Source organism: Eleginops maclovinus, chromosome 6, assembly GCF_036324505.1.
Source record: "Eleginops maclovinus isolate JMC-PN-2008 ecotype Puerto Natales chromosome 6, JC_Emac_rtc_rv5, whole genome shotgun sequence".
Classification (NCBI taxonomy): Eukaryota; Metazoa; Chordata; class Actinopteri; order Perciformes; family Eleginopidae; genus Eleginops; species Eleginops maclovinus.
Genome location: NC_086354.1, coordinates 17,996,028 through 18,023,675, shown reverse-complemented (window position 1 = coordinate 18,023,675; position 27,648 = coordinate 17,996,028). Strand labels below are relative to the sequence as shown.

Sequence of the window (27,648 nt, the reverse complement as noted above, 5' to 3'; positions counted from 1 at the left end):
TCTGGAACAAAGTCCCACGCATGTGAAAAAAACATGTAGCCTACGATGATTTTTTTTTTCTTCCAGTCAACATTGCAACTTGTTTTTCAAAACGTCTCTCCTCTGCCAGTTGCATTTGTAGATTAAACTGTTCTCTGACTTGTTTGTCTTTCTGTCTGACGAGGTGCGAATCCCGAAGGAACTGACTTCCTCCTCCTCCTCCTCCTCCACCACCTCCTCCTCCTCCTCCTCCTCTTCCACATCGTGGTGCCGCATCAGCCAGCACGGTGCGTCCTGCAGCAGCAGCAACAACAGCAGCACCAGCAACAACAACGGCACCTGTCGTTCTCTGGACGAGCTGATTACCCGTAAAGGAGTAAATCAAGACAATCCCCGAAACAATTACGAGCCGGACATGGCGAGGATGTGTGAATACCGGTGGCTTCATGTGTAGATATTTGCTCTTGTGAAAATTACGCATCGGTAAGTTCCTTTCACTTGTTTTTTCCGAGCGCTGCGCGGTTTTACTCTCATCTTCAATAAGGAACTCCTTTCACTCATGCCGAGGCTATATGTTAAAAATGTATACATTTATTCTTCAAACGCCATGTGAGCCTGCTCTGTGTGGTTTAAGTGAGAGTGTTCTGAAGGCTAGACGCTTTTCTTGCTGATGTTGTCCATGTGCAAAGCGAAGGTCACCCATATGCATTGATGAATTAAACGTTTACGATTGCTGGAATAAAAGGAAAATAGCAATGGCAAAATCAGTCTCTTGATTCCGGTGCTCCAGGTGGTTCGCTGATTCAATGTAGCCTAATTAACACTGTTGCATGTTTCCTTTCACAAATAATTTTGCAAGCTGTGATTTAAATAGGACTCTAGCAATATAAAGATTAACTTCCATATTGTGCCCTGCATTATTACTGCACATTAACATTAAGAAAAAACATGAACAAAGCTGCCCAATGATTGTGAATGAGTGCACACAGACAGACATGCAATAAATTTTTGCAGTCACTAACCAGCCTTGCTTTTAGGTTAAATTAAAGTGTTTTACTGGGATCGCTTTAAACCAAATATGAATTATGTATGCACCATGATGTTCAGAGGAATTCAACAAACATGAGGAGGAGGCTGATGTGTTGTGACAGATCTCTCAAAAAATCCATTTCAAATAGAGATTAATCATTAAGGAGAGCTTTTCTCTCTTGTTTTTCTCTACAGCTGCATCTGTAGACAGACACACACAGATTATGCATGTGCTCACACACACTGTCACAAATCCCTGTGCCAATAAATGTGGTTCCCAATCCAACAAAAGGGTTAATACAGTAGATTGAGACATTATTTATGATTGGCTTATTGATTATGTGTCTTGTATTTAATAGAAAACTACTGGATACAATTACCAATTCAATCAGTGCATTCTGTAAACCCATGTAGTGCTTGACTTAGGTAGTGAGCACCATTTGATTTGTTCCCCTAAATTCCCATAAAGCTTCACAGTTTTCTACACATGTATCCCATGATGTGAAAATCAAACACTCTCTTGCCTTTTTGGCCTCAGGATAGTTTTGAGTCTCCTCTGTTGCTTCGTGCACCAGTGCTTCCTCTATAAGCCATATGGATTTGTCCTAAATACCAAGGACTGTTTTTAAATGTAATTTGCTGCCTCGTGGCTGCTGTGACATTTCAGATTAAAAACAGCTGATTGACTGACTGTCTGACTTTCTTATATTTGATTGTGTGTTTTTCTGTTTAAAAGTGCACTCCCTACAGGCTGATTTCAGCCCTACTTGACACGTTATCCCTCCTCTATATCTCCGGGCTTTTCCTGCGAGCACGGTCTGTCCTATTACTTGATATAGCATCCGAGAGATGCTTTAGAGGTAATTGGATTCGGTACTAGATGGAAAGGGACACAGAGAGGAATTTGTCTGTGTGTGTGCATGAATTAGCTTAGCTAGCTTAAGAGAGAGAGAGAGAGTGTGTGTGTGTGTGTGTGTGTGTGTGTGTGTGTGTGTGTGTGTGTGTGTGTGTGTGTGTGTGTGTGTGTGTGTGTGTGTGTGTGTGTGTGTGTGTGCTGGTGTTGGCCAGTGTGTTTTGTGTGTGTGTGTGCTGGTGCTGGCCAGTGTGTGTTGTGTTTGCAGTGATTCATTTTGTTCAGGAAGCTGTGTGGATGAGTAAGACTTGAAAAGAGGGGGGTTGAAGAGGGAATGTTTTAAAGTATGAACCAGGCATACCAAGCGATCATCTTAAAATAAATCTGTGTTCCTTCCAAATGTCTATACATTTCTACTTTGGTGATCAACTTGTCCTTTATACAATATATGATTTGTCTCGATATTCTCTTTTACAGTTATTTAGAGTGCAGGTGATGACAAATCTTTTATAACGTCAGTAAAACAACAACTAATGCGTCCTCTGTGATTTGATAGAAGGGGTTTGCAGGATTCTGTTGGGACCAAATATGAAGTGATGCATACCCACCGACGTGATGTATGTTTGTTTATGTGTGTGAGTTAAAGACAATGCAGGGAAAATATTTGGCTGCAACTAAAGATTATTGTCATTATAGTTTAATCTTTTCTATTCCACCAGTTTGCCTAGTTGTACGTGAGAAGTTAGGAAGGTATATTCCTATGACTCAATAATTCTGTTGTTCCACAGAAAGTTTTGGAGCAACATCTGTTTTCCCTGTTGACATAAATATATCCTGTTGAAATGCACAAATTACTAAAAGCTGTTAGAATATTTTTAGATATATATGCGTGTTTCTCCAAAAAAAGTTGAAGATACAAGCCTGTGTACAAAAAATTCGAGCTAGCAGTGAGCTACAACTCCTAAGGTGCATTTCTGCAAGAGACATGCAGTCATAGTTTAAAATGCAGTGATGCGGGCTGATGGATGCTAAAGAAAGGTGATTTAACAACCTGCACTTTAAAGTAATTCAGTGTTACATTTTGGGTACATTTTGGATAAATGCAGCAACTATGGTGCTTTTTCTGCACTTACAAAAGAGCTTTGAATCTCTTTGTTATCAGCCATTTTAATGGGTGTTATCAGTGACTATCAGCCTTTTATATGTTGGCAAAAAGACCCCACTACACCTACTAATTGATTTTATCATCTATTCACACAGTTGATTACCAAAAGAAGGACCACAAGATGACAAGACTGATTTACAAAAGTGATTATGACAGGAGAAAAGGTTGAAGTGAGCTCTATACTCTATAGTGGGTGGAGGTCTGGGGCCATGTACACCGAGGAGACAGATGTATGTGTCCTATGTAAAACCAACAGAATTGGTTTGTCTTCTCTTTACAAAGCTAGTAATTTTACACTCAAACCACATTTTTTTACCTAACCCTAGCTGAGAAGTTGGTAATCACCCTTAAAGAAGTTGGAAGTTGTTTGTTTGTCTTCATAGTGTCACATTTGGTTCAGTTTCACAGTGTTCAATTCCTTTTTTCGCTTTTAGTTTAGGGTAGCTTGGCCGGTCTGACTCATTACAATACTAGCGAAAACCACTGATAACATCCATTTAATCCTCTGAAAACCATTAAAATAAGTTTGAATTTGCTACCCAACTGATCTTAATGGCAACTGTACCCGCTCATGGTATTGTAGTATTTTTGTATTTCATATATAAACACTTCCCACTTTTGAACTCACATCTAAAAACAACTGAAACATATCCGCTGCTGCAGTTGGCAACTTTTCTATACTCGAGTTTCCAAAACACATAATATGATTTAATAGTAGCACTATAATAGTAGCACTTTTGCACAATAACTTTGACCTGCACTCTCTTTCTGAACACATACATGTGTGTATGTTTAACAATACTCTCGTTACTTATCTGTATTTCTTTTTTGTACTTAGAATTGTATTATTTTTTATTTTAAATTTGTGTTTCATATCCCTGTGTGAACCTGTACTGTTTTCCTCTTCTCTGTTGCTGCTTAAACACTCAACACGCAATCTATCTCTTAATGAATTTCAAAATGTCGATCTTATACTAGAACTCAACATATGTCTGTTTATTGGTTTTCTTGACATAATAGAACAAATAATAAGTGAAGCAGGTACCTTTAGTGTTTCCTTGTTGTTTGTTCCCTTTCAGAGCCTTTTTCCCTCTGTGTGTTATATTTCAGAGCCCTTGATGCTGAAGGGTGGTGACACTGAGGGGGGCAATTTCAGTGCAACCCTGTGAAAACACACACACCGAAACACACACCGAACACACACACATATTGTGGAGCTTTTTGGATAAGCCCTTCAGAGGAGACAATGAGAGGCTACCTGCTGACTGCAATCTTCCTGCTGCCCTTGGTGAGTAGTTTGTGTGCATGTATCTACTGTATGTTCTTTTCACACCTGTATGTGTGTAAGTGGGTGTTTTAGGAGTATACACAAATGTTTAATCATACTTATATGTAAGGGAGTGAGTGGGTTGACATGTCTACATCATCAGGTCGCTCTCGCTTAGCTTCAGATTCGGTTTATTTTCATTTGTGCGCTCTGGCGGGTGTGTTTATGTCAGGCGCTGGAAGCGTGGAAATCACCATATGCCGCATCAGCACATCAGCATACGTTACAGGTCCACGTTCAGCTCTGCACTAAGACGACTGGCCGCCGTATAGAACAATAACAGATGGCCCGGCTGACCAGAGAGCTGCCTATCCATCTGCTGTGACTCACTTTTTTTTTAGAGGCCTCAGTGAAAAAAACGCAGAATGCTGAGAATGTTGTGCAAGATGTGTGGGAGGAAATATCCAGCACAGTGCAGCGGCAGTTTTAGAAGCTACGAATTATATTTGGTGTATATAAAAAAAGACCTTGATATCCATCCGTTATTTATGAATGTGATTATGACGTCTTTATCTTAACTAATCGTAAATAGGGAAATAAAATTAATTCACAATGCGAGCTTGCAGTAACAAATATCTTCTCTAACCTAAAATGTGAGACACGTTTCTCCTCTTGACTTGTTAGCACAGTGCAGTCTCAAGCCGACCTTTAGTGGCAGATACGTCTGTTATGATGTACTTATTGTGTGTCAAACAGGTCTCTACGCTGGGCCAGTGGTCTGCAACGTCATATTTGAGTTTTATTACCCGTGCTGTGGGAGCTACTGAGTTATCTGGCCGTTTGAAAAATAGCCTAGGGGAAGGAAACATGGATGTGCAGCTTTAAAAATGGACTGTTTATCTGGACAGACATCTGTTCAAGGGAGAGGAGGGGAGTTACTAGGAAAAAAAGAATGAAGAGCATACATAAAAAAAAATATTGATTGATCTTTTGTCTTGTGCTATTTGTCATGGTGCCTGTTTTCGCAGTCCTCAGCTAACCTCGACTGGGTTGGAGAAGCTCTCGCTTAATCAAAGTCTGTGTCTTTCCTAAGCCCTCAAAAGCTAGTTTCTAACTAGTGGTTTCCTAAAGAGTGCACTATTAAAGACAAAAGAAAAAAGACAACCTATTCATTTTCTCGGTTTCTGCCTGTTAAATATGAAGCTACAGCCAGGACACAGTTAGTCTAGCTTAGCATTAAGTATGAAAAAGCTCGCCTGGATCTGTCCAAAGGTAGCAAAATCTGACTCCCTGCTACTGTAAAGCTCTTTAATTAAAAAGTGATGGCCTTTTCAAAAAGTTCAAAATAGCATTTAGCTGTTTTATGAGGGATGTTTCCATTATCATTCTTCATAGTCTCACTGGGTTGCCTAGCAGTTGCTCTGGGGGCAGCCATCAATGGTCCTGTCCATAACCTGTTCATAAAACTGCAAGCGTCAGCAGCAGCTCAATCTTCAGTAAAGTGTGCAAGAGAGTGTGTGTGGGTGTGTGTCATGTAGATTAAGGCGTTGTTGGTGTCTACGCACTGGATTTACATTGAAAAACTAAACTAAATTATAAACCAAAATGCTTGTTAACTGAAACAACACATTCAAGGTTTCAAGGTTTCAAGGTATCAAGGTTCAACTGAAACAACACATGTTCTGCTATCCAGGATATTACATCATACAGTAGATTGATGTATAACACATGTCATCTAACAGGCCTGCTGCAGTCATGCCAAACTGATATTAGTAATCTGCATGTAATTATATTTCATTTCTAAGAAGCCTTGCATAAAATATGTATTGGTTCCAAGCTGGCTACCTGCTGCTTAGCAACATGGATGCTTTCTGCGGGTATAAAGATTTTTCATTCAAGCAATGCCAGTGTCCGTTTCATTAAATAATATCAAACACTACTGACAACATAAAAGAGAGTTCCTTAATATCGTTTTTGTTTTTGTTATGCCAGCATGGTCTCTGCCCAGCTTCCCCTGCTTGATAATGGTTTCTGGAAAGGAAATCGCATACAAGATAAAGGAGATAAAAGATGTCTCTGATGATGCTTCGCATAATTCATGCAGCGTTTTAAATTCTGCCCATGTGCTGCGCTTGAAAAAAAAGGAAGAAATGAGAAAGGAAGTGAATCCTAGGACATCTTCACAGTTGCTTGATGCCCTATCTTATCAAGGCAGCGAGGCCTGGAGTAAATTCATATTGGAGAGAGAGAGAGAGAGTGATGAGTCAGCCACGGCTCAGAGCGCCGGGGCATATTACACCTATCAGTTCACTGTGAGCGTGAAGGAGGCAGTGCATGAAAACTAAGGGTGCAAAACAGAGATTGGCCTTAAGAGTGCTAGAGGGACCGTTATAGAGGAGTTGATAGACATGCAGTTCATGGACAACCTCTGCGTAAATGGCTTTCCTAAACTTCAGTTATGCAACTATATTTTCAAGTGAAGTAGAGTGTGGATTTGGGATGTATGTTTAGGAGGAATAGGATGAAATCGCTCAGAGGTGTCATGTCATTGCACAAAAATGGATATGAAGAAGCATGTTTTTGGAAAGCAAAATAATTGGAACCTCAGCCTAGTACTCCATCATTCTCCATTTGGTGACATTTTGATGCAAAGAACGAGAAAGTTAAATATATGTAAATGCGTTTTTAAGATTTTGTTAACTTAAAGTAAAACACACATTTTAACCATGATATCCAGATGCTAGCTACACCACCCACTAGCTAACAGAGTGAAGGAAGAGTCATCAAAAGAAGGGGATATAGGATTTTGGTGTTAAACAGGATACCTATGGATGCTTTGATAAGTATTTGCCATGCATCCCAAAATATATTAAAACACTTAATACAGGAAAAAGTCGAATTTTTTAATCATACAATATTGTGAGATCTGCCCACTTCAAAATGTGGGATAATAGCAAGAACACACACATAATTTAGACACATTCTTTCACATTTATCACATCAAAATAATTCCGTTTAAACTTAGTAGACATAGAAGACATTACTGTGTTTTCTGTTTCTTGCGTTACATTTATATTTTACTATGTACAGTATATGATATCCTGCTTTATATTTTGTTAACTCCAATAGTACTTACTGATTATTTATGTTCATAGTCCAACTGTATATATATATATATTCATAATACTGGTTTATTCTTATTTATATTTCTTCTTTATGTTCATACTTTATAATTGTTTATTTCTTATTTATATTTTTCCTCTACTTGTGCAATGACATGTATTGTATTATGCTGCTGCAACACCAACATTTCCCAGTCTGGGATTAATAAAGTAATTATAATCTTATCTTATCTTTAAGATGCTTATCCTTTTTTTCAGGGCCTTTAAAAATATCCTCATTCATGCAGTCTCTCAGTATAGTTGATATTTATTTTGACCCAGGGTGTGTTTTCTGTGTATCCTCTCCAGGTGGCCTCAGAGTCCGAGCACTGTTTAATCAAGCGTGAACATGAGAAATGCATGGAGAATATCATCATGCACGACCCCAGCGATGACCTTGAATTAGGTAAGTGAGGAAGTGTCTGAAGGGTTGAATGTTTGTGTCTGTCCTCGCATTCTTCTGTTTGCATGGGTCGTAAAGACGCTAGGTTTGATGCTGTAATGAAAAGGTTTACATGCCACAAAGCACAGATATGCTGAGGAAAGTCATGCTTCTCCTAAAAATGTAACTTTCCAGGAACGCTAAACAAAAAAAGCATGATTTTCTGTTTATCCAAACATTTTGAAAAAAGGTCAGAGGAATGAAATGTGAGTGCTGTTTTTCTATCATGTTCAAATTACACATACATCACCTTGACATGCTGCTGTACAGGACAGGCAACCATCCGGTGATATATGATTCACAAACCAAATGTCTGCTTATAATGTCACGCTGAGCTGCTTTCACATATCTCACATCCCTTTTTCCCCAAAAACACAGGATGTGTGATTCCAGGAAGCAATTATTTTCTTGGCCATGGATCGTGGTTTTCATTAGCAACGAGCTGTAGACCTCCCACTGCTCAAAAGTTGCCCAACAGACTGCATCTCCCAGACTGCACTGTGACTCACGGCTTCAATGACAACCAAGGGGGTTCTGAAAATAAACATGAAGCATAAAAAGATTTAAAGTGATAGGTAACGAGAAATAATAAGAAGGAAGCTGTAAGTTCATCAATAGGTCAGGCCTGCAAGCTTCCTGTTTGCTACGTGCCGGACTGCATGTACTCTTTTAATTATATCTCTTATTATAAAAAGCTCTTTATGAATTGAGGAAAGAACAGGTTTCATTTATACATGTTTTCAGTCCACACTGACATTTATAGTAACCATGATGCACTCTATTTTTATTTCCTAATTCGAACGCAATTTCTGAAACCTATTTTTGTATTGAGCGATACATTTTCAGAGCCTATATTCCAGCCTCGTCGCTTTCACTTATACGTGTTTCCTCTCGTCCCTTGAAAAGGAACTGTTCTGTGTTTCTGCTGACAGCAAATCGTTGCTGAGGGAATAAAAACGCCTGGTTTGCAGAAATCTGACTTGGGGCTTGAGAAAAAGTAAAATAGAGAAAAAGAAAAATGAGGACAGGAAAGGAATAAATAAGAGAAAAGTGGTGCTCTTCTTTTATTATCAAAACACACTTCTAAAAGCATATTTAATGATTTATTTGTTACTTTCTCTTTAATTGAGGTACTCAATAGTCTACACACTGTGCAAAATTGATAAATAATGATTTGCTGTCTGTTGCAGTTATCTTCATACAGATGGATTTAGAGTGCAAATGGAATAGTTGATTTTAAAGGGCCTCTACACAATGCTTAATGCACATCTTCAGTCAACAGTTTCTAAATTAGAACAAATATTGGATTTTGACACCTAAACATAATTGTTACAATACAGAACAGGGTCCTTAAATAAACTTACATTTTGCAGCTTGTTTTGTCAGCACTGGCAAATAATTTTCTGGCTGACTTATATTTCAAGAATGTTCTTCCATCCCAATCACATGAGTGCAATACATCACCCTTAGAAAATAGCTCACATTTTGGCACAAACATCCACCCTGACTTTTGGGGGTTTTCCTTTCCTGCAGTCTGTTATAATGGTTTTTGGGCATGTAAATGGCCTGCAAAGGCTTAAATCCCAAAGTTCCCTCCAGAGGGATTTTCTCTCCCACACACCCCTGCCTGAAACCCCTCAGTTGAACTCCTGTGTCTACTTCCATAACATAGTGACATCACAACATGACACGTGTGCTCCTATTGGCTAGCACCCCTTTCACATTGTGCATGACAGGTTAAGGGGCGGGACATCTCTGAGCAGTTGACCTATCACAAAGAGCCGGCCTAACAGACTACAAGGGGTGAAAACAGGTGCTGCACAGGCAGTATGGGAAAAAAATCAAGACCTTTTTGAGCATTAAAGTATATAAACATCACAGTAGAGGCACAAAATACAAAAATGAAAAATGATAACGGAAGAGAATACAAACTGTAAATAAATGACTTAAGTTTTCTTTTTGCCTTTTGTAGGAGTTTTTCAAAAAGCAAATGGATCGCATCGACTGGCATATTGTTTTATGAGCTTCAGCCTCGTGACATGTTTTTCCTCTTAGACCAGTATTGAAGTTTCATAAAAAGAATTATAAATGAATGGGGAGAAAAAAGCCCTGATCTGTATTCTGCTACTGTTGCAGCTCATGACTCAGAATATAAAAAACAAATCTTGCTCAGTCGGCTGATAAGATCAGCTTTAATGAGAAAAAAGAATGAATGTGTGTGTTTGTGTGTGTGTGTGTGTGTATAACTCTACACTATGCATGTGCAGTTTGTGTGAGGGTACCATGCTGTATCATTGCAGCCCAGTGAAGATTCAGCGTACTATGGGATATTGTGTGATAGCCAGTGATGCAGACGGAGTGCTTTATTAAGCCGGTTACGTCTGGGGCTCAGTGCGGCTCATTTGGCTCCGATTTGCCCTTTAAAAGGTAATTGGCTCGGTGTCCAGCTCACCAGACAGAACCAGAACAGATTATGGAGCCAAGCAGCATAGAGAGAGGTCTGCAAACACACACATTCACAAACTCACACACATGTCCAGGAACACATGCACGAACACACAGATGCAGCAACGCACAAAAACGCCCTCAAAATGCACGAGTGTGAAAGCACATAAAATCTGACTTGTACCTGCCTCTGCAGCACTATAAAACCACCCGAGCATAAACAATGTGGTAAACCTGCAGAAATGGAGAAGTAGAAAAGGGTAAGGATGGGGGAGGCTGATGATAAAGCGCATCATCGAAGCAGAATAAAAGAAAGATAGATGGAAAAATCACAGATGTGAAAGGGCAGTACTAAAAGGACAATATCTCAGCAGGAGTCAGGTAATATTGTCGGCTTATGAGAGAGACACAAGGAGACCAAAACAAAACAGGAAACTGTGTTCAGTAGCATTCAATTTTGGTATACCAATTGGGTGGATTCTATAACAATTGACAAATAAATATAGAAAGGCAGATGTATTGCTGTGTTCTTCATTGCATCTGTACATACGACTACTTTGAATTATATACCTTAAGTTGCCAGTTTATTCTATCTGTGTTCAAATTTGAAATTCAGCTAAATTGAGCCAAAATCTTTGCAAATGCAGTACTAATCACGGCTTATTTGTGTAGATTTTTGCTTCCACCGCTTGCATTAACACTCTCTTGCTCTGCAATTTAACCTCACCATGATTATCAACATCATTTACTAATTGTTGTGCCACCTTTTGAGTGCTCGAGGTGATATTCTGCAGGAAGCTGTGTTAGTGGTGAAGTTTAATTAACGATGAGGAGGTTGAATAGTCTGTTAAAAGCATCTTCAGAGAGAGGGAGCTGATCGTTGCTAGTTGGGGTGTATAACAAGAATGTTAGCCTTGAACTCTTCCCGTCTTCCTTCACACAGAGATTTCATTTTTAAGTGTCCCATCATGACGTCATCTTTTTAGGGGGATAGTAAACCCATGAGTTATTATTTTTGCGATGTTTAAATTCTAACATACGTCTTATATCTGAGCAGGGGGCTCAGAGTTAGGTGTGGCTGAGGTAAGGTAAATACAATTCTGGTTAGTAGAGAGGGGGAGCGCAAGTGGCAGTCAGGCTGTTCTTAAATTTAAGTCATTATTTCTGGTGCCAATTAACATCTTCTGCCCCTTCAAGCGGTGGTCGCAGTGCAAGAAGAACTGATGTACATATAAGTTAAAGCTGCTACTGTTTTATTTATTTTTGTGACAAGAAATATAATCTGAATCTGCAGCATTTTAGTTTATTGTTTAGCAAGACGTGGTTCTCTCAACAATCAATAAGATTAATTGTTTGGCTGCAGCCGACGGCAGTTATCAGTTTGGTCCCTCTCCGGCCAAGGGTGTAATTTCTCCCTCCCTTTTGAAAATCCTATCTTTGTCCCCCTTAGTGTTATACTTTTAGGTTGATTTAAATTGTAAAACCTCCCTGAACATATACTCTTATGCCCCACTGATCTAAATCTACTTCAATTATTACTGTGTGCTAAGAAATATGACCTAAATGAGTTTTTCTGACCTGGGTTTTGTTTGTCAGACTGCACCACAGGCAGTCATATCTTATTAAATCAAGAGAGGTAATACGATATTAAAGCTGCCTGCATGTTAGCAATAGTCGTGTCCATGTGGGTGTCATGAAAATGCTCCATATGTCTGGAAATTAAAACCTTATCAGCAACCGATTCAATTATCTTTAATTCATATTAATACAGATCATAGTAAGTGTCAGTATCATTCCATCAGTTTTATAACGGCAGAATGATGCTGACAGGATTTTGTGTTTTGTGTTTTCTTGTCTCCACAGTGTGCCCATGGATGTGGGACAACCTGACCTGCTGGCAGGCGGCCAACGTCGGCGAGGTCATCGTAGTCAACTGTCCGGAGCTCTTCCACGACTTCATGGACCCTGAGGAGGGTGAGAAAAATAGGGAGATCAGCTGTGTTTCTTAGTTTGATCTCATTTATATTTTAAAATGAATCCCCTTTGCTTTAATCCAGCCTGAAGCATATTTTTTTTATTTTCAGAGATGGGGAGGATCAGCCGTAACTGCACCGAGGAAGGCTGGTCTGAACCTTACCCTCACTATGTGGAAGTCTGCTATTTCTCTGAAAATGCCACGAAACCCGTACGACCTTCTTAACGTCGTCTGAATTATGTTTGACTTTATCATAAGCACACATGACTAACCTTCTGTCTTTAACATTAGGACCTGTTCTACGCGTCGGTCAAGGCCCTGTACACGGTCGGCTACAGCACCTCGCTGGTGTCTCTGACCACAGCCATGGTCATTCTCTGCAGATTCAGGTGAGCGGCACAAAGTCAGATTCCTCAGAAGTAGTACATTACATTTAAACCGATTAATTTAGTTTATTTGACCATTTAAACCCTAAAAAAACTGTATTAAAATAAGCTTGAATGGAAAAAAGGTAGAAGAACATAAGGAGCGACACAATTCATGACATTTTTGGTTTAACTTTTGTCAGAAAAATTGTTACCAAATGCTTATTAACTTATAACAACTAATATGTGATAAACACCTTTCAGTTTTGCATTTTTTTGCATATTTAAAACATCACTTATGGCATTTGAAGAAACGTTTCGATGATAAAATATAATTGATAAATTAGTTGCAGCTCTCTGGTATTCTCCTCTGTCCATACAAAGTTTGCTGAGTTTTTAAAGTCTTTGGATATAAACTCACAATAGCCGAGGCAATATTCCTCTATTTAGCAATTTGTGTTAAAACGTGAACAATTAAAACACGATTTATTTATGGTGAGGCTGAAGCAGATAGGTGTAATTATAACTGTATGTAGAGGGAAAATTGAGCAAAGGCAGCCACAAAAACACATATTTGTATTATAAAAAAAACTGATGCAATAATAACTTTGTGTGAAAACAAGAAAATATTGGATTAATTTTCTCTCTCTTGCTTTCAGGAAGCTCCACTGCACCAGGAACTTCATTCACATGAACCTCTTTGTGTCCTTCATCCTGAGAGCCATCTCAGTCTTCATCAAGGACGGCGTTCTGTACGCTCAGGAGGACAGCGACCACTGCTTCGCACACACAGTCAGTAACAACTTCACATACTGTGTGGTCAACAAGACGGCTAAATACACTCCTTTCCTTTGGCTGACAAATTACTCAGCAACAGGAAGGAGAACAAACATGAATGCTTGTTGGGTTATTAATAAAAATAAATATTTTGATGATGAGTTCATTAAATTAAATTTGGCGCAGATAATTACAAAATGAGGGCTTTATAATTCTCAATGATCTCCACTCTATGTTCAGAGTTTGTTTTGGCTTCAGCTGAATGTTTTCAAGATTTTTAGGTAATCTGTTCCAGAGAACGTAATTAAAGGATTTCATCAAAGTGCAGCCACTCATTTTATAAAGGAAAGCAAGCGTGTAAAATATGATCAGGCTTGTTGTTTTGTTTGAGATATTATACGAGGGATTGTAGACAGAGGGCTTGAAACACTTCTCCTTCAGTCTCTCCTTTTTGATACGCACCTTTGAAGAAACTTCAATCACATGCAAATGTTTTACAAAAAAGCAAACACACTATTAGATGACTAATACTCCCTGATTACAAATGCAGAACAAGCTCTTAGCCTTTGTGTGGTAACGGCACACTGCACAGTGTTGTTAAGCAGGCATGATAAATAAACCTAATTAGGTACGCTAATGGCTTCAGCAAGGCCAGTGGAAATCTTCTACTCCACGCTCATTAACATATCAATGGTTACTTTGCCCTCTTTTTCAACCGTCACTATGGCGATCACAGTTCAGCTCCGTGGCACCGCGCTGTAATTGGTTGACCCTCAGACCACTCAGAATATGGACCCCCTCATTAACATGGTGTCATTAGATTACAGGGCACCTGACATGTAGGTGGGTCTCGACTGTGAAAACATTCGCCCTCCACACACAGTAGATGCTCCGTTTTGATGGTAATTGCATTGTTGAGTGTGTAGCAACCCCTATCACCCTACAGTGACAACGATCTCTGTCTACATCGGGATTTACACGAAATAAAGACATTTGTCAATCTGACATTTATTGTCTTGAGCTTGGGAAGGAAAGGCTGATAATTAAACTTGGATTTTACGCTTGAAGCTGCTTTTTAACAGCCACCTACTTGTCAAATGTTGAATGTACCTCAAGTGTTGAAGGTCTAACAAATGGTTCATATTCAGATTACTTTATTGTTCGTTTGCATATAAAATAGTAAATAATATACAACGTTTATGGGTCTTAACGTTACCAGATATGATGAGTAGGTTGTTTTTCCACTGCCATGTACTTTCACCAAATCAAAACAGCAGTGCGTGATACTCAGCAGGATTTAACAAAAAATGTACATAAAAATAAGATATAAGGGAGGGGGTATACCTTTTGAAAGGGACCTATTTGAACAGGCTCTTATTGAGAATAGTTAGAGCAGAAGGACTTATTTTAATCGTCGTTCCTCGCCATTGGGATTTTCAATCAGCACTTTGATGACAGCAACAGAAACTTGGGTCGTTGTTAGTATCTGGTTTCCCTTTTGGGTTGTGGATTAAAATAGCTGTGGGTACATTCAATATTTTATATATCTATTTATGATATTGTTGCACTTGCACTAACGCACCTCACCTTGTGTTTTCTCCCGTGCAGGTGGCGTGTAAAGCAGTGATGATTTTCTTCCATTACTGTGTCATGTCCAACTATTTCTGGCTGTTCATTGAGGGGCTGTATCTCTTCACTCTGCTGGTGGAGACTTTCTTCCCTGAGAGGCGCTACTTCTACTGGTACACCATCGTAGGCTGGGGTGAGTGTAGATATTATTATCTATGGTGGAAAGCAGCAACTCCTCTATGTGTTCATACTGTAAATTCAACTATTTATGCAACCTTTTTAAACTTGTAAATTAAAGTCAATTATTTAGTTTGATAACATTTGATTTTTATTCTAATTTTTAGAGTAATTTCTCCGTGGCAATACTATATCGTTTTTAGTTTTTTTTTCCTTAATAAGACACATTTTGGTTATCAATTTGCCAGAACCTGTGAGATATGGGCTAACCTGTACAATGCAGTCTAAAAAAACACACATTTTAGCATCCTTCCTCTGCTTTTATTATAAAGAACACTTGTACTTGTGATCTTTTATCTGATCCTAACAAACATCTATACACATCTGTTGTAAAATCACTGTTTTATGTACGATGTGTTGCCTTTCTCTAATGTTTGATTGTTTTACAGGAACTCCCACCATCTGCGTCACTATATGGGCGGTTCTGAGGCTCCACTTTAGTAACACTGGGTAAAAATCCTCTGACAATATTAGATATACTGTTGGTGTTTTTGGCTATGTTCATAAGGCACTTGACAATATTAGATCACAGCAAAGATGCAGATTTATTCTGGTTACTGAGACCAAGAAGTATAGATTTTGTTAGAATATAATTCCTTCCATGTGTATTTATTTTTCTTCTTTGGAAAATGATACATTATAAAGGAATCCATTGGAATAGATCGGGTGATAACTTTGACTCCAGATCATTTATTTATGTTGACATTTCTTTGTTTAAATCGATGAACAAATGCAATCACATTCTTAGTAACTGATCATGGGATTACGTAACTAAGATACCAATGTCTTACTATGCATATTAAACCTTTTAAAGGCTTCCAGTCGCTCTTTGACAAGCTTTTGGTCTCGTGCACAGGATGATATAACATAACATCATTTAGAAATGATTGAAATGATTTTCTTAGGTGAAAACACAATTCAGAATCAGAATCAGAATACCTTTATTCTTCCCACAGAGGGGAAATTTTGCATTTGACCAGCAGAAAGAGCCAAAGATAGCTTAATATTACACACATGATACAAAAATCTATGCAAGAATCACACAATTTTAGGCCTGCTTCCATTTTAAATCCTCCACTAGCTTCTCACCCTCCCCTTCAAGCTTCCTGATTCTGCAAATGGCCACTTCATGCTTGACGTATTGTATGATGCTTATTATTTCCAAGTATTGAGAGAAAATTTTCAGTGATTATTGAAACTCTCTGTTCTCCTCCTCCAGATGCTGGGATACGAATGAGAACACTGCCCTCTGGTGGGTGATCAAAGGACCTGTAGTGGCCTCCATTATGGTGAGATGGATGCCTTCTTGTGCTTTCACCTGTATTTGTATTTATGAACACCTGAGTCCATCATGGTAATGTGCCAGATTTATCCATAGAAGCTTATTTTCATAAGCTTGAGGGCATTAAATGAACAGCACATAGGCACAGAAAAATAAATGAGCAAAGTGGCAGCACATAAGCACAAGAAAAGCCCTTATTAAAAAACCATACACACGCATGATACAAAAAGCACATATATACAAGCAAAGATAAAAGCGATCATGCAAAGACCGTATGACATTTCTTGTCTATTCCTTTTTAGGAATCCTCACAATCATTGCTATTCTAACTGGGTTGGAATGTATTTGTTGTATTTGTTTTCTCAGATAAACTTTGTCCTCTTCGTTGGAATAATCATCATCCTGGTGCAGAAGCTGCAGTCCCCTGACATCGGAGGGAACGAATCAAGCATTTACCTGTAAGTAACAACCAGCCATTTCACTAACTCCACTGTTGTATGTTTTACATGAAGTGAAGTGATATGATTTGACAATCTGCTATTGCTTATAATTTGCTTATAAACTACTTTGAAGCCTAAATAAACATGATTTACCATTAGTTTGAAGGATGAGCCAATCAATATATCACTTTTAAAATTGTCAATGTATCACAAGAACATTTTAGAGGCTGCAATAGTAAGGAAGGCAAACTGTGATGACCTCACGCTACCAAACTCGTTGTTTTATTGAGACAAAATGGAAACGTTTTGGCCTAAACTAGAAATACTGTCTTATCTGTAGAGCAGTGGGCATTATCCCTTTAAGACACTATCTATTACTCATATTTTAATACAGAAGCCATGCATTTTAAAAAGGCTTCTTTTGTAGCCATACTTTAATATTCAGATGCTTATCATTAAACCACTGATGTGTCCTCTCAGATACTTTAAGGAATTATTTATGAGTAGTACCTGTTGTCAGGAAGCTGAAGCCTCATTATGGAGTTGTACTGTAGCCAGACATCCCTCCTCCCACAGGACGCCGTCTTCTGAGACTCTGCAGATAATGTCATTCTCATCTGTTGCTTAGACCTGTGAGTGCGTGACCAAGTGTGAACACGTGTGTGTGTGTGTGTGTGTGTGTGTGTGTGTGTGTGTGTGTGTGTGTGTGTGTGTGTGTGTGTGTGTGTGTGTGTGTGTGTGTGTGTGTGTGTGTGTGTTGTGTGAGGCTGTTTGTGTCTGTGTCCCTAAAGACACTGTCTTTGTTGTTTTGTTGTGTTGTCTTTGTGCTGTGTAGCAGCTGTGCTCAGAAATGCTTCAGTGAGCCCACACAGGCTGTTCAGCATTCGTGCAGGATGTCAGAGTTATCCACCATCACACTGTAAGTGTGTCTGTGTGTGTGGTATGTGTATCACGTGTGTGTTTGTTCGTCAACACGTGATTGTTTATGTGTTCTTCTGTCAACTGCATGTGTATATATGTGACTTTGTGTGTTATGCCAGGGGTTCTTGCTCACTTTTTATTTGTTTGTATGTGCTGTACAGTAAATGTTGAATGTTTATTATTATTCATTTTAATTAATACATTTTGATTATTAAAATGAATTCCCTATTAATTTCATTATTGTTATTTATTTCATTCGTTTACTTACATTTTCACTACAATGTCCTCACTAAAACTCCAGACCAGTCCTCAGATAGATACAGAAGAAAACACATACTCGCACAATTGTGTTAATCCAGTAGATCATTGAAAATATTTAGTTTTTGAATTGTCCATTTTCCAACATATCCAAATGAAGGAGTACAGAGTATGATTTCTCGTTAAGGACCCTGCGAACTGACCTGACTGCACTGTAAAACCACTGTGTTGCACATTTTATTTAAGATGTTTGGTGTTGTGTGTTTCTGTGTTTTCCATTTGTTGTGTGTTATGTGTTACACTATGTCTCTCTGCATGATGTGCACCCCTGATGATATAAGGACACAAAAATACTTTTTATGACTACAGGGATGGATAGTAAATGTCAACAGTTTTGTGTTTAACAATGGGTAAGTTCACTAAATCTTACCTCATGCTTAATTGAGAGGGATAGGGCTTGTGTTATTCGGTATTTTTCTTATTGTCAACAAATCCCATGAAAGACTAAAACCAACGAAGTATAACCATTACACAATACTTTCTGACTTCCTTAACAAATCTCTTGTGTATTCGCTCTTGCTGGAAATGTAGCTCTTAAGAAAAAAAGGCACATTTTAAGACAGCTTTCATTTCCTAAACAAACAGCAGTAAAAAAAATTGCTAAAGGGAGTATTCATGTCACAAGTGTATACAGTATTTATCTAAACAAAAACACTAGTTCACAAGTGTATCAGTTATCAATTAATATCACCCTGTGTTAAATTGAATCCTTCAAAAGCTTCGTTCTTTCAAATACAATTCTTATCCATTCATAATCTATGTAAAGGGAGGAGACGTCTAACACAGCAACACTGTTTCAAAACATCCGCGCCTTTGTTTCCCGACAACAGTGGAGGTCTGTTGCAAAGCAGAATATAATATCTGTCTTTGGCCAAATGCAATACTTGTTAGGATCTATAATTTGGTGGTGTTAATCTTTTCATGGGATTTGATTCTGCAGCCATGATTTATTTTAAACAACATTGATATTACATTGATTGAAGCAGCAGTATTCAGAGAATGTGTCATCACATTGCATCAGATGCTCTGCTCCATTATATCACATCCTGCTGACCTACATCAATCACACATGACTTTGATTTGTGCTTGACCTTCTCCTCAATCTTATTAAACCTGTGTGTGTGTGTGTGTGTGTGTGTGCGTATGTGTGTGTGTGTGTGTGTGTGTGTGTGCATGTGTGTGTAGGCGTCTGGCGCGCTCCACACTCCTGCTCATCCCCCTGTTTGGTATTCACTACACTGTGTTCGCCTTCTCACCTGAGGACGTCAGCAAGAGGGAGAGACTGGTCTTTGAACTGGGACTGGGATCCTTCCAGGTACAGCTCAAACACCTGATTTTAAAACATAATCTTTACATGATAAAAAGAGGCTCTTTAGAAGAGAGATAGCGATATTCAAGCTTTTAATAGAAATGGCTGAACATGTAATCAAACAGCAGTACTTTTCCGCGTGTCTTTTGTCTTTGCATTTTTGCTTTTGTTTTTAAAGAAATCATATTTCAATCTCAACCACAAGCTTTTACTTATGTTTTGTATCCTTTCTCCTCAGGGCTTTGTTGTAGCGGTCCTCTATTGTTTCCTTAATGGAGAGGTAAGTTATCCCTTTGTGATATTTTCATCAACATCTTGTCTTTCTGACTCATATTGGAAAAGCTCTGTTTTGATGCATTGGAGCATATTTTAGGATAAAGCAATAATGCTTGCTGTGGACAAGGTTTATAATACAGTGGTATGCAAAAGTTTGGGCACCCCTCTGAGATTTCATGACAATTTGCTTTTCCTTTATAATAGAAGATCACAGCAACAACATTTGTTTTCCTACAAAGATGTAGACGTTTTAGTGTTTTCCAGACCAAAATTCTTAGGGTAGCATTACATAGTTTTATTATAATAAAATAAAATGCAAAAAATGGGATGTGCAAAAGTTTGGGCACCCTTATAAATAGCATTCATTTCAACACCTGTACGGATTTATAGCTGACAGGTTGCTGCACAAAATTGCTTTGATTAGCTGATTAGACCTTCAATTACAAAGACAGGTGGAACCAATCATGAAAAAGGCTATTTAACATAGTATAGCTGGCTGTGCCTGGCCTAGGTTCTTTCTTAGGGAGTGGCAAGATGGGGACCTCAAAACAACTCTCCACTGACCTGAAAGCTAAGATAATCCAACATTATAAATTAGGAGAAGGGTACAAAAAATTATCTGACAGGTTTAAACTGTCTGTCTCCACAGTCAGAAACGTAGTTGTGAAATGGAAGGCCACAGGAACAGTCCGTGTGAAGGAAAGATGTGGTAGGCCGACAAAAATAGGGGAAAGGCACAGGCGAAGGATGGTGAAAATGGTCACAGAGAAGCCACAGACCACCTCCAGAGAACTACAACAACATCTGGCTGCTGATGGTGTAGTTGTTCACCGTTCCACAATCCAGCGTACTTTGCACCAGGAAGAGCTCATTGGAAGGGTGATGTGCAAAAAGCCTTTCCTGAGTGTTAATCACAAGAAGAGTCGCATGAGGTATGCAAAAGCACATCTGGACAAGCCAGAAGCATTTTGGAACAAAATACTGTGGTCAGATGAGACCAAGATTGAGTTATTTGGTCATAACATGAACAGGTATGCATGGCGAAAAAAACACACTGCATTCAATGAAAAGAACTTGTTGCCCACTGTAAAATTTGGTGGAGGATCTATCATGTTATGGGGCTGTGTGGCTAGCACAGGTACTGGAAAACTTGTTAAAGTTGAGGGCCACATGAATTCCTTACAGTACCAGGAGATTCTTGACAAGAATGTTCTAGAGTCAGTCACAAAGTTGAAGCTACGCCGGGGTTGGATTTTTCAGCAGGACAATGATCCTAAGCACCGATCAAAATCCACCAAGGAATTCATGCAGAAGCACAGGTACAATGTTCTGGAATGGCCATCCCAGTCCCCAGACCTTAACATCATTGAAAATGTATGGATTTATTTGAAGAAGGCTGTCCATGCACGGAGGCCAAGAAACCTGACTGAACTGGAGACGTTTTGTGTGGAAGAATGGGCCAAAATACCACCTGCCAGGCTTAAGGGACTTGTCTGTGGCTACAGGAGGCGTCTACAGGCCGTTATTGCAGCAAAAGGAGGCAATACTAAATATTAATGGAATTATTTCTTAGGGGTGCCCAAATTTATGCACATGCCTATTTTAGTTTGAATGCACATAAACATGTTTCTGTTTGACCAATAAAAGTTATTTCACTACTGAGATGTTTCTGTTACCATAAGGTATAACATATGTTAAAATGAAGTTGCTGCTTCAAAAGCTCAGCAAGTGACAAACTGATGCAGTGGTTTTCCTAAGGGGTGCCCAAACTTTTGCATACCACTGTATATAAACAATTAATGATCTTTAACACACAATGTATAGTGTCCTATAGGTCATTTTAAGTGGTTCCTAAGGTTGGTTATTACTAACAAATCACTAACAGGTGTGTGTGTGTGTGTGTGTGTGTGTGTGTGTGTGTGTGTGTGTGTGTGTGTGTGTGTGTGTGTGTGTGTGTGTGTGTGTGTGTGTGTGTGTGTGTGTGTGTGTGTGTGTGTGTGTGTGTGTGTGTGTGTGTGTTTAGTCATTTATGAACACAAATAAATGATTAATGTTTTGACAAATTGGTATTAAAATAAAATGCTCTAAGCCCTGTCGAAGAAATGACACCAGCTCTCAACTTTATTGAAATAAATAAACAAAACAAAAAAACCACATATAACATACTTTAAAACTTTAGTGTTTCCACAACTTTTGATTGTGAGATTTTATTTCAGCCACTCGATTCCAGCTTTGCTCAATTATATCATGGTTAACAAATACATAAATAAATGCTTCACACAACTTAAGTGTACTGTACCGTTTCGTGGAGCTGGTGCAGCTTAAAGTACATTAAAAAATGACCTTGTGAAGTTTCTCCCTGAAGGTGCAGTCGGAGATCAAGAGGAAATGGCGCAGCTGGACCGTGAACCGGTACTTTGCTGTGGATCTGAAGCAGCAAAGGCACCCTTCGTTGGCCAGCAGTGGAGTGAACGGCGGGACTCAGCTGTCGATCCTCAGCAAGAGCAGCTCCCAGATACGCATGTCCAGCCCGCTGGCGGAGAACGCCAACATCAGCCTCCCGACCTGAGCGTCTGATCGGCGGGAGTCAACGTCAAGGTGCCGTCCCACTCACGTACATCCAGACCAACCAGAGCAGACCAAAGTGGCCCCTCAGACCTCTTACATTTTGTAGTTTAGCCTTTCGAAAATTAGGTATTTCTAAAGCATTTACTGGGGATTCATTAGAGGAGCATAGCTGACTAGCATTTCATTTTACTATACAATATGATGTATGTATTTATTGGAATACTTTGGTAGTCTCTGAAAAGGTATAAATAATGCACTGAATTTAATGGTTAAATTCCACTCAGAGATTTTGGAAATCCCCTTCCTACCAATGTATTTTTAAATAAATGAAGCTCCTGTTCTTGTTTTATTTATAGATAATATTAATGAAGAGTTGGTGCCAAAATAATAATCAAATGGAGGGGTCATATTTGGCTGTTTTAAAGTAAATGTGCATCAAACAGTATGCCTGACTGGATCCAATCTCTCAAATGTCCAAAATGAAAAACCAACCAAACGTTCGGCCTGCTTGTACAAAATGCTTATTGTTCAAATGTTTCATCTTAGATTTAAAACATTTTCTACAATCAGCCGTAAAGTACAGAGTATGTCAAAAATGTTTTAGGAAGAAGAAAAAAAATACTCATGGACTTTGTAAATAGTTACTTTTAGTGTCCAGTTCAGAGTTAACTTTTTTGTTGTTGCATTGCGCAGTATTGTATTGACCTTTTCAAACAAAAGGAACTGGAGCCCAAATCTGTAGACTTCATCACATATCCTGATGACCCGGAAGATCCTGCCTACTATACTCTGAACTATTTGTTTGTAATAAATAAAAACACAGACAGTATTTATAGAAGAACACACGTGCCAAAATGAATGATAACTGTAGAGCAGCAGATCCCAAACTGAGGGTTTATAAGAGGAATTTGTGCTGTTGTATCAGACAAAACGACTAAGAAAATAAGATATTTTGCTATTTAACACTACATATTTTAGTGTCTTCAAGCTTCTTAATTACAATCCAAGCAGGTAAAGTGCTCACAACTTCTGATGAGGTGTTTTATTTCAATGGTTGCAAGACAAAATAATTGGTTACCACTGCTGTAGAGGATGCACGGGACAAAGGGGAGTAAAAATGGTTTTAAACCTTAAAATCTATCACAGCTAGTGCTAGTAGTCTGCTTCAGTTCATTTTACTGTCACAGACTTTTTCTGGTCTTTGCAGACTGTGAACATAAACAGTGCCATTTAATGGATGGTTTCACGTAAAGCTCCTCACAGTGCCATGACTTTATACGTACACCATTTTATTATAGGCATCAAGAATCCACATGCTCTGGACTCATTTTTATCTAAGCTCTAACCCATCGTGCCATAATACATTTCAAAAATATTTTGAATTACTCATCTCCTAAACTCATATTCCAAAGTGCCTAGTCACAAATAGCTATCAATTTTAGTTTCATCACAATAAACAGAAGAAACTTATTCCCTGCAAAGAATGTACAGACGGTGTGTTTTTATTGTGTGCTACAAAAATAAGTGTTGCTTATTTATTGGTGAAATGCTTCAAGTGAAATGCTGTGTATTTTTTCAGTTTAATTATGATGAGTTTGAGATTTGCACTGATGCTTTATTTAGCCTTCTCGTTACAACCATCATCCGTTCAAGATGAGTCAGTTTCAGTTCAGCACCACGTCAGCAACACAAACAGCTTCAAAAAACACTTCATGTTGTAACAGTCAACACAAAAGGCTTTAATACGACAGCTCCTGACAATCGCTTGAGTGTTACCCATTTTTCCTCTTCCTGTCTTTATGATTTGTGCAGAAAACTAAGCTAATAACTGTCCATGTGGGGGAATAATTCAATAAGATAAAATGTGAAAAAAAAGGAGGATTTATCCACAGTATTTACTCAAGATACCTATTTTTTGTATTGTCGTTTGAGTGGATCAAAAGAATGTAGATTACAATGAATTGAATATTGTCCAGCAGAAAAGGATGTATATTTATTTTCCATAAACCAGTGCCATGTGAAATAACTCAATGTACAGTATACATGCTTTCTTATGTGTCATTCATGATGTATGATTTCATTTAAATTGATTGATATTGACTCTCTTGGTTAAAGTGCCATACATGTAGTGCCATAACCGGTTAGATGTGATGTCTCACTTCTAATTTTAAAAACAAAACAAAAAAACACTCACGGGATATTGATGTCCAAAGCCGCAGAGGATATTGTGTGAGATAAAAAAAGATTTAAACTCTAGAAAAGATAAAACATACACACTTCTGAAGGGATGTATCAGTTGTATGCATCTCCTTGGCTGCTTTAGGACAAAGCCGTGTGTGGCAAGATTCTGTCAAGGGGGAAGTAGAGCCAGAGGTGGGGAAAAAATACTTTTTTAATTAGGAAGGTGTTAGAAGGTGGAACAAATGCGACAGATAAAACACAAAGTGTGTACGACGGTGAGATAAAAACCTCTCTGCTGCTGCTTACGTGTTCTATCACCAGCCATCACTCTGAGTCTGAATGCGCTCAGATGGAAACGACCATGTCTCAAAGCTGTTACTGTCTGTGAAAAAGAAGAGTAGAAAACTCATTACCTGACCATGTCTGTGCTGTATATGTGTCGACCACAAGGTGACAGCAGAGTGTTAGTATTTTAGTTTGATTATTTTGTAGCTACATTTGACAGGCTTTGATTTGCTTTTTGAACCTTGTACTTGTTGGATTAAATAGAGGTAGTGTGTGGCACTGAAGCACTTACTGTAAATGTCACGTTTAATACTCTTTTCATCGTTTGATGACTTTTTATTACACAAAGCAACAAACAAACTGACAAATTAGGTTTTTCTAGATCATGTTCCCACTCTCAATCCCCAAATGCCATTTTCTGTCTCTTTACTTTCAGAATAAACTGTGAACTATTTGATTTTCAAATCTTCAAAATGTGACGAAATGATGATAATCTGTGGCACTTTTTGATTTGATTTTTTAACAGTGTCAGGCTGTGAAATGTAATTTTGGCTTCATCTGACCACACACACACACACACACACACACACACACACACACACACACACACACACACACACACACACACACACACACACACACACACACACACACACACACACACACACACAACTCTTCTTACGGTTGGTTTTGCATTCAGTTTCACAATATCCGTTGTGTCACAGAACAGCAAGTTTTATCAAAGGAGTAGTCTGACATTGTTGGAACTCTCTTGCAAAATGGTTAGCTGAAACCCACTTTCTCCAGGTTCTTCTGGTGTGAATCTTTTAAACTAACTTTTGGCAAGAAAGTGAATATTTAATGTTATTCCTTATATGTCAAACTATTCGCTGTGTGGCATTTCTCTGTGTTTAGATGCCTTTTTTTGGCGCTGTGTGTTTTAAAGCAAGTTTTATCAAGTGTTGAGTGTGTGCGTATTGATTGCCAATGAATTTTTGAATGTACCAATGTTGCTCAGCTGCTCTTAGCCTGCTACTGTATCAATTTGCCATGGTGTACAAATGATGTCTTTTCTTGATCAAATATACAGTAAACTGTATATGTATATTTTTGGCACACAGGTGGATCTCTTGATGAAGACCTGTAATGTTTGTGACCGTGTTTTTGTATGTTTATGTTTATGTAACTGTTTTCAGAGTGAGTGCGGGAGTGCGTTTGAAAGTTGGAGAGTGTATTCTGTACGCATGTGTATGTAATGACAAACATTAATGAGGATATAAGTAACTTAAATGTAAAAAAAAGAATATCTATAAACCCTCATCGATATTATGTTATACCTGTGACAGTGTGTCATGTGTAACATGCGTGCTGGTGTCCTTCATTCATGTCCCAGATTGTGAAATTTGACTGCTAAATAAATCTATCTGTGGTAAATTGTTGTATTTTGTTGATATTGTTGGCATTTTTTCACAGCTGTCCCATCCGTTTAAAGTGTTCTGATTTGGGAGTACATGCATGTGTTGGCCACAATTTTTTATCATTGGAAGAAATATTTTTTCCTCAAAATGTTTCAGCTTTATGTGATCCTTCTTCAAAACCAATCATTTTTAGAAGACGCAAGAAGAAGGAACCCTTAATCGTCCCGCAGAGGGGAAATGTACATTCCGCATTTGACCCATACTAGTGCTAGGAGCAGTGGGCTGCCATATGTACGGCGTCCAGGGAGCAGTGTAGGGAATGGTGCCTTGCTCAGGGACACCTCAGTAGCACTTCCTAAGCCAAGTCCCTAAGGACTTCGCCACCAACGCGCCATACAGGTATTGTATAGTAATGAGAAAGAAGAATACAACAGACCAATTTGCTGCTCCTCTTTCCCAATTTCTTTCCAAAGTAAGCTACATATTATTTTTCTTAACCTCAATCCTACTATCAGAAAATCAAGCATACAGTTTGTTGGGGAAAAAAATGGTGTTAATAATTAAATAACTATAACTATAGCCAAAAAATGAACAGTTAATGTACTTCTCAAACCACACGTTTAATTTATATCTGTGCTTTCCACGACACAGACCCTTCTAAGCCCACAAGAACAACAATGGAAACACAATGTGTTTTATATAAAACAAGTGCAAAATCAAACATATTGTGTACTGACAATGACTGTCAGAGTGCTTCAGAGAACAGTACTGTGGTTCAATTATGGTATATAAAAAAAAGTAAGAATCTGACTTTTGCCCCAGCAATATTGAATGACCAACACAGTATCTGAAATGACAGACAGAACTGAAATTAAATATAAATATAGTTCATATTTCTGTATCTTATATTGTGTCAATAGAAAGGCTTTTTGTAGTACAGTACCATTATGATGCCACTTTACTATGGCAATCATTTTTGGTATTTCCTGTAGTGTAACAAATGTGACAGAAAATTCAATAGACCACATCTAGCAACAACAAAACAAATGACAAACCAAGAAAAGAAAATAGCTTATAATGTATCACAAATACTGTGTTTCAAAGACTGCTCACCAAAGCAAACAACTCCTCCGAGTAAGAAGTCTTTAAATACATGACATACCCAAGATTTCACACACACACACACACACACACACACACACACACACACACACACACACACACACACACACACACACACACACACACACACACACACACACACACACACACACACACACACACACATACATACATACAAAAGCAAATAGACACAGGTGCTAAGGATTTTCATGATTGAAATTTTTCACTCTAGCAGCAGGCGAGTTTCTGCACAAAAAAATCAAT

At 38.5% G+C, this 27,648-nt stretch overlaps 1 protein-coding gene across 4 annotated transcripts; it reads left to right on the top strand.

Moving 5' to 3' along the window:
• Positions 1 to 235: 235 nt before the first annotated feature.
• LOC134866325 (pituitary adenylate cyclase-activating polypeptide type I receptor-like) lies at positions 236 to 26,286 on the top strand. Of its 4 annotated transcripts, none has more exons than XM_063886429.1 (15): positions 236 to 462; positions 4,137 to 4,314; positions 7,764 to 7,860; positions 12,205 to 12,315; positions 12,426 to 12,526; positions 12,608 to 12,705; positions 13,341 to 13,473; positions 15,067 to 15,220; positions 15,654 to 15,714; positions 16,484 to 16,553; positions 16,913 to 17,004; positions 17,822 to 17,905; positions 19,411 to 19,540; positions 19,773 to 19,814; positions 22,176 to 26,286. In XM_063886429.1, exons 2-15 carry the CDS (start codon positions 4,273 to 4,275, stop codon positions 22,377 to 22,379), a joined length of 1,419 nt encoding a protein of 472 aa, XP_063742499.1. In that variant the 5' UTR covers positions 236 to 462; positions 4,137 to 4,272; the 3' UTR covers positions 22,380 to 26,286. The 4 variants fall into 4 exon arrangements, with proteins under 4 accessions (XP_063742499.1, XP_063742498.1, XP_063742502.1 ...); XM_063886428.1 differs by having other exon boundaries at positions 22,163 to 26,286; XM_063886432.1 differs by lacking the exon at positions 17,822 to 17,905.
• The last annotated feature ends 1,362 nt before the right edge of the window (positions 26,287 to 27,648 follow it).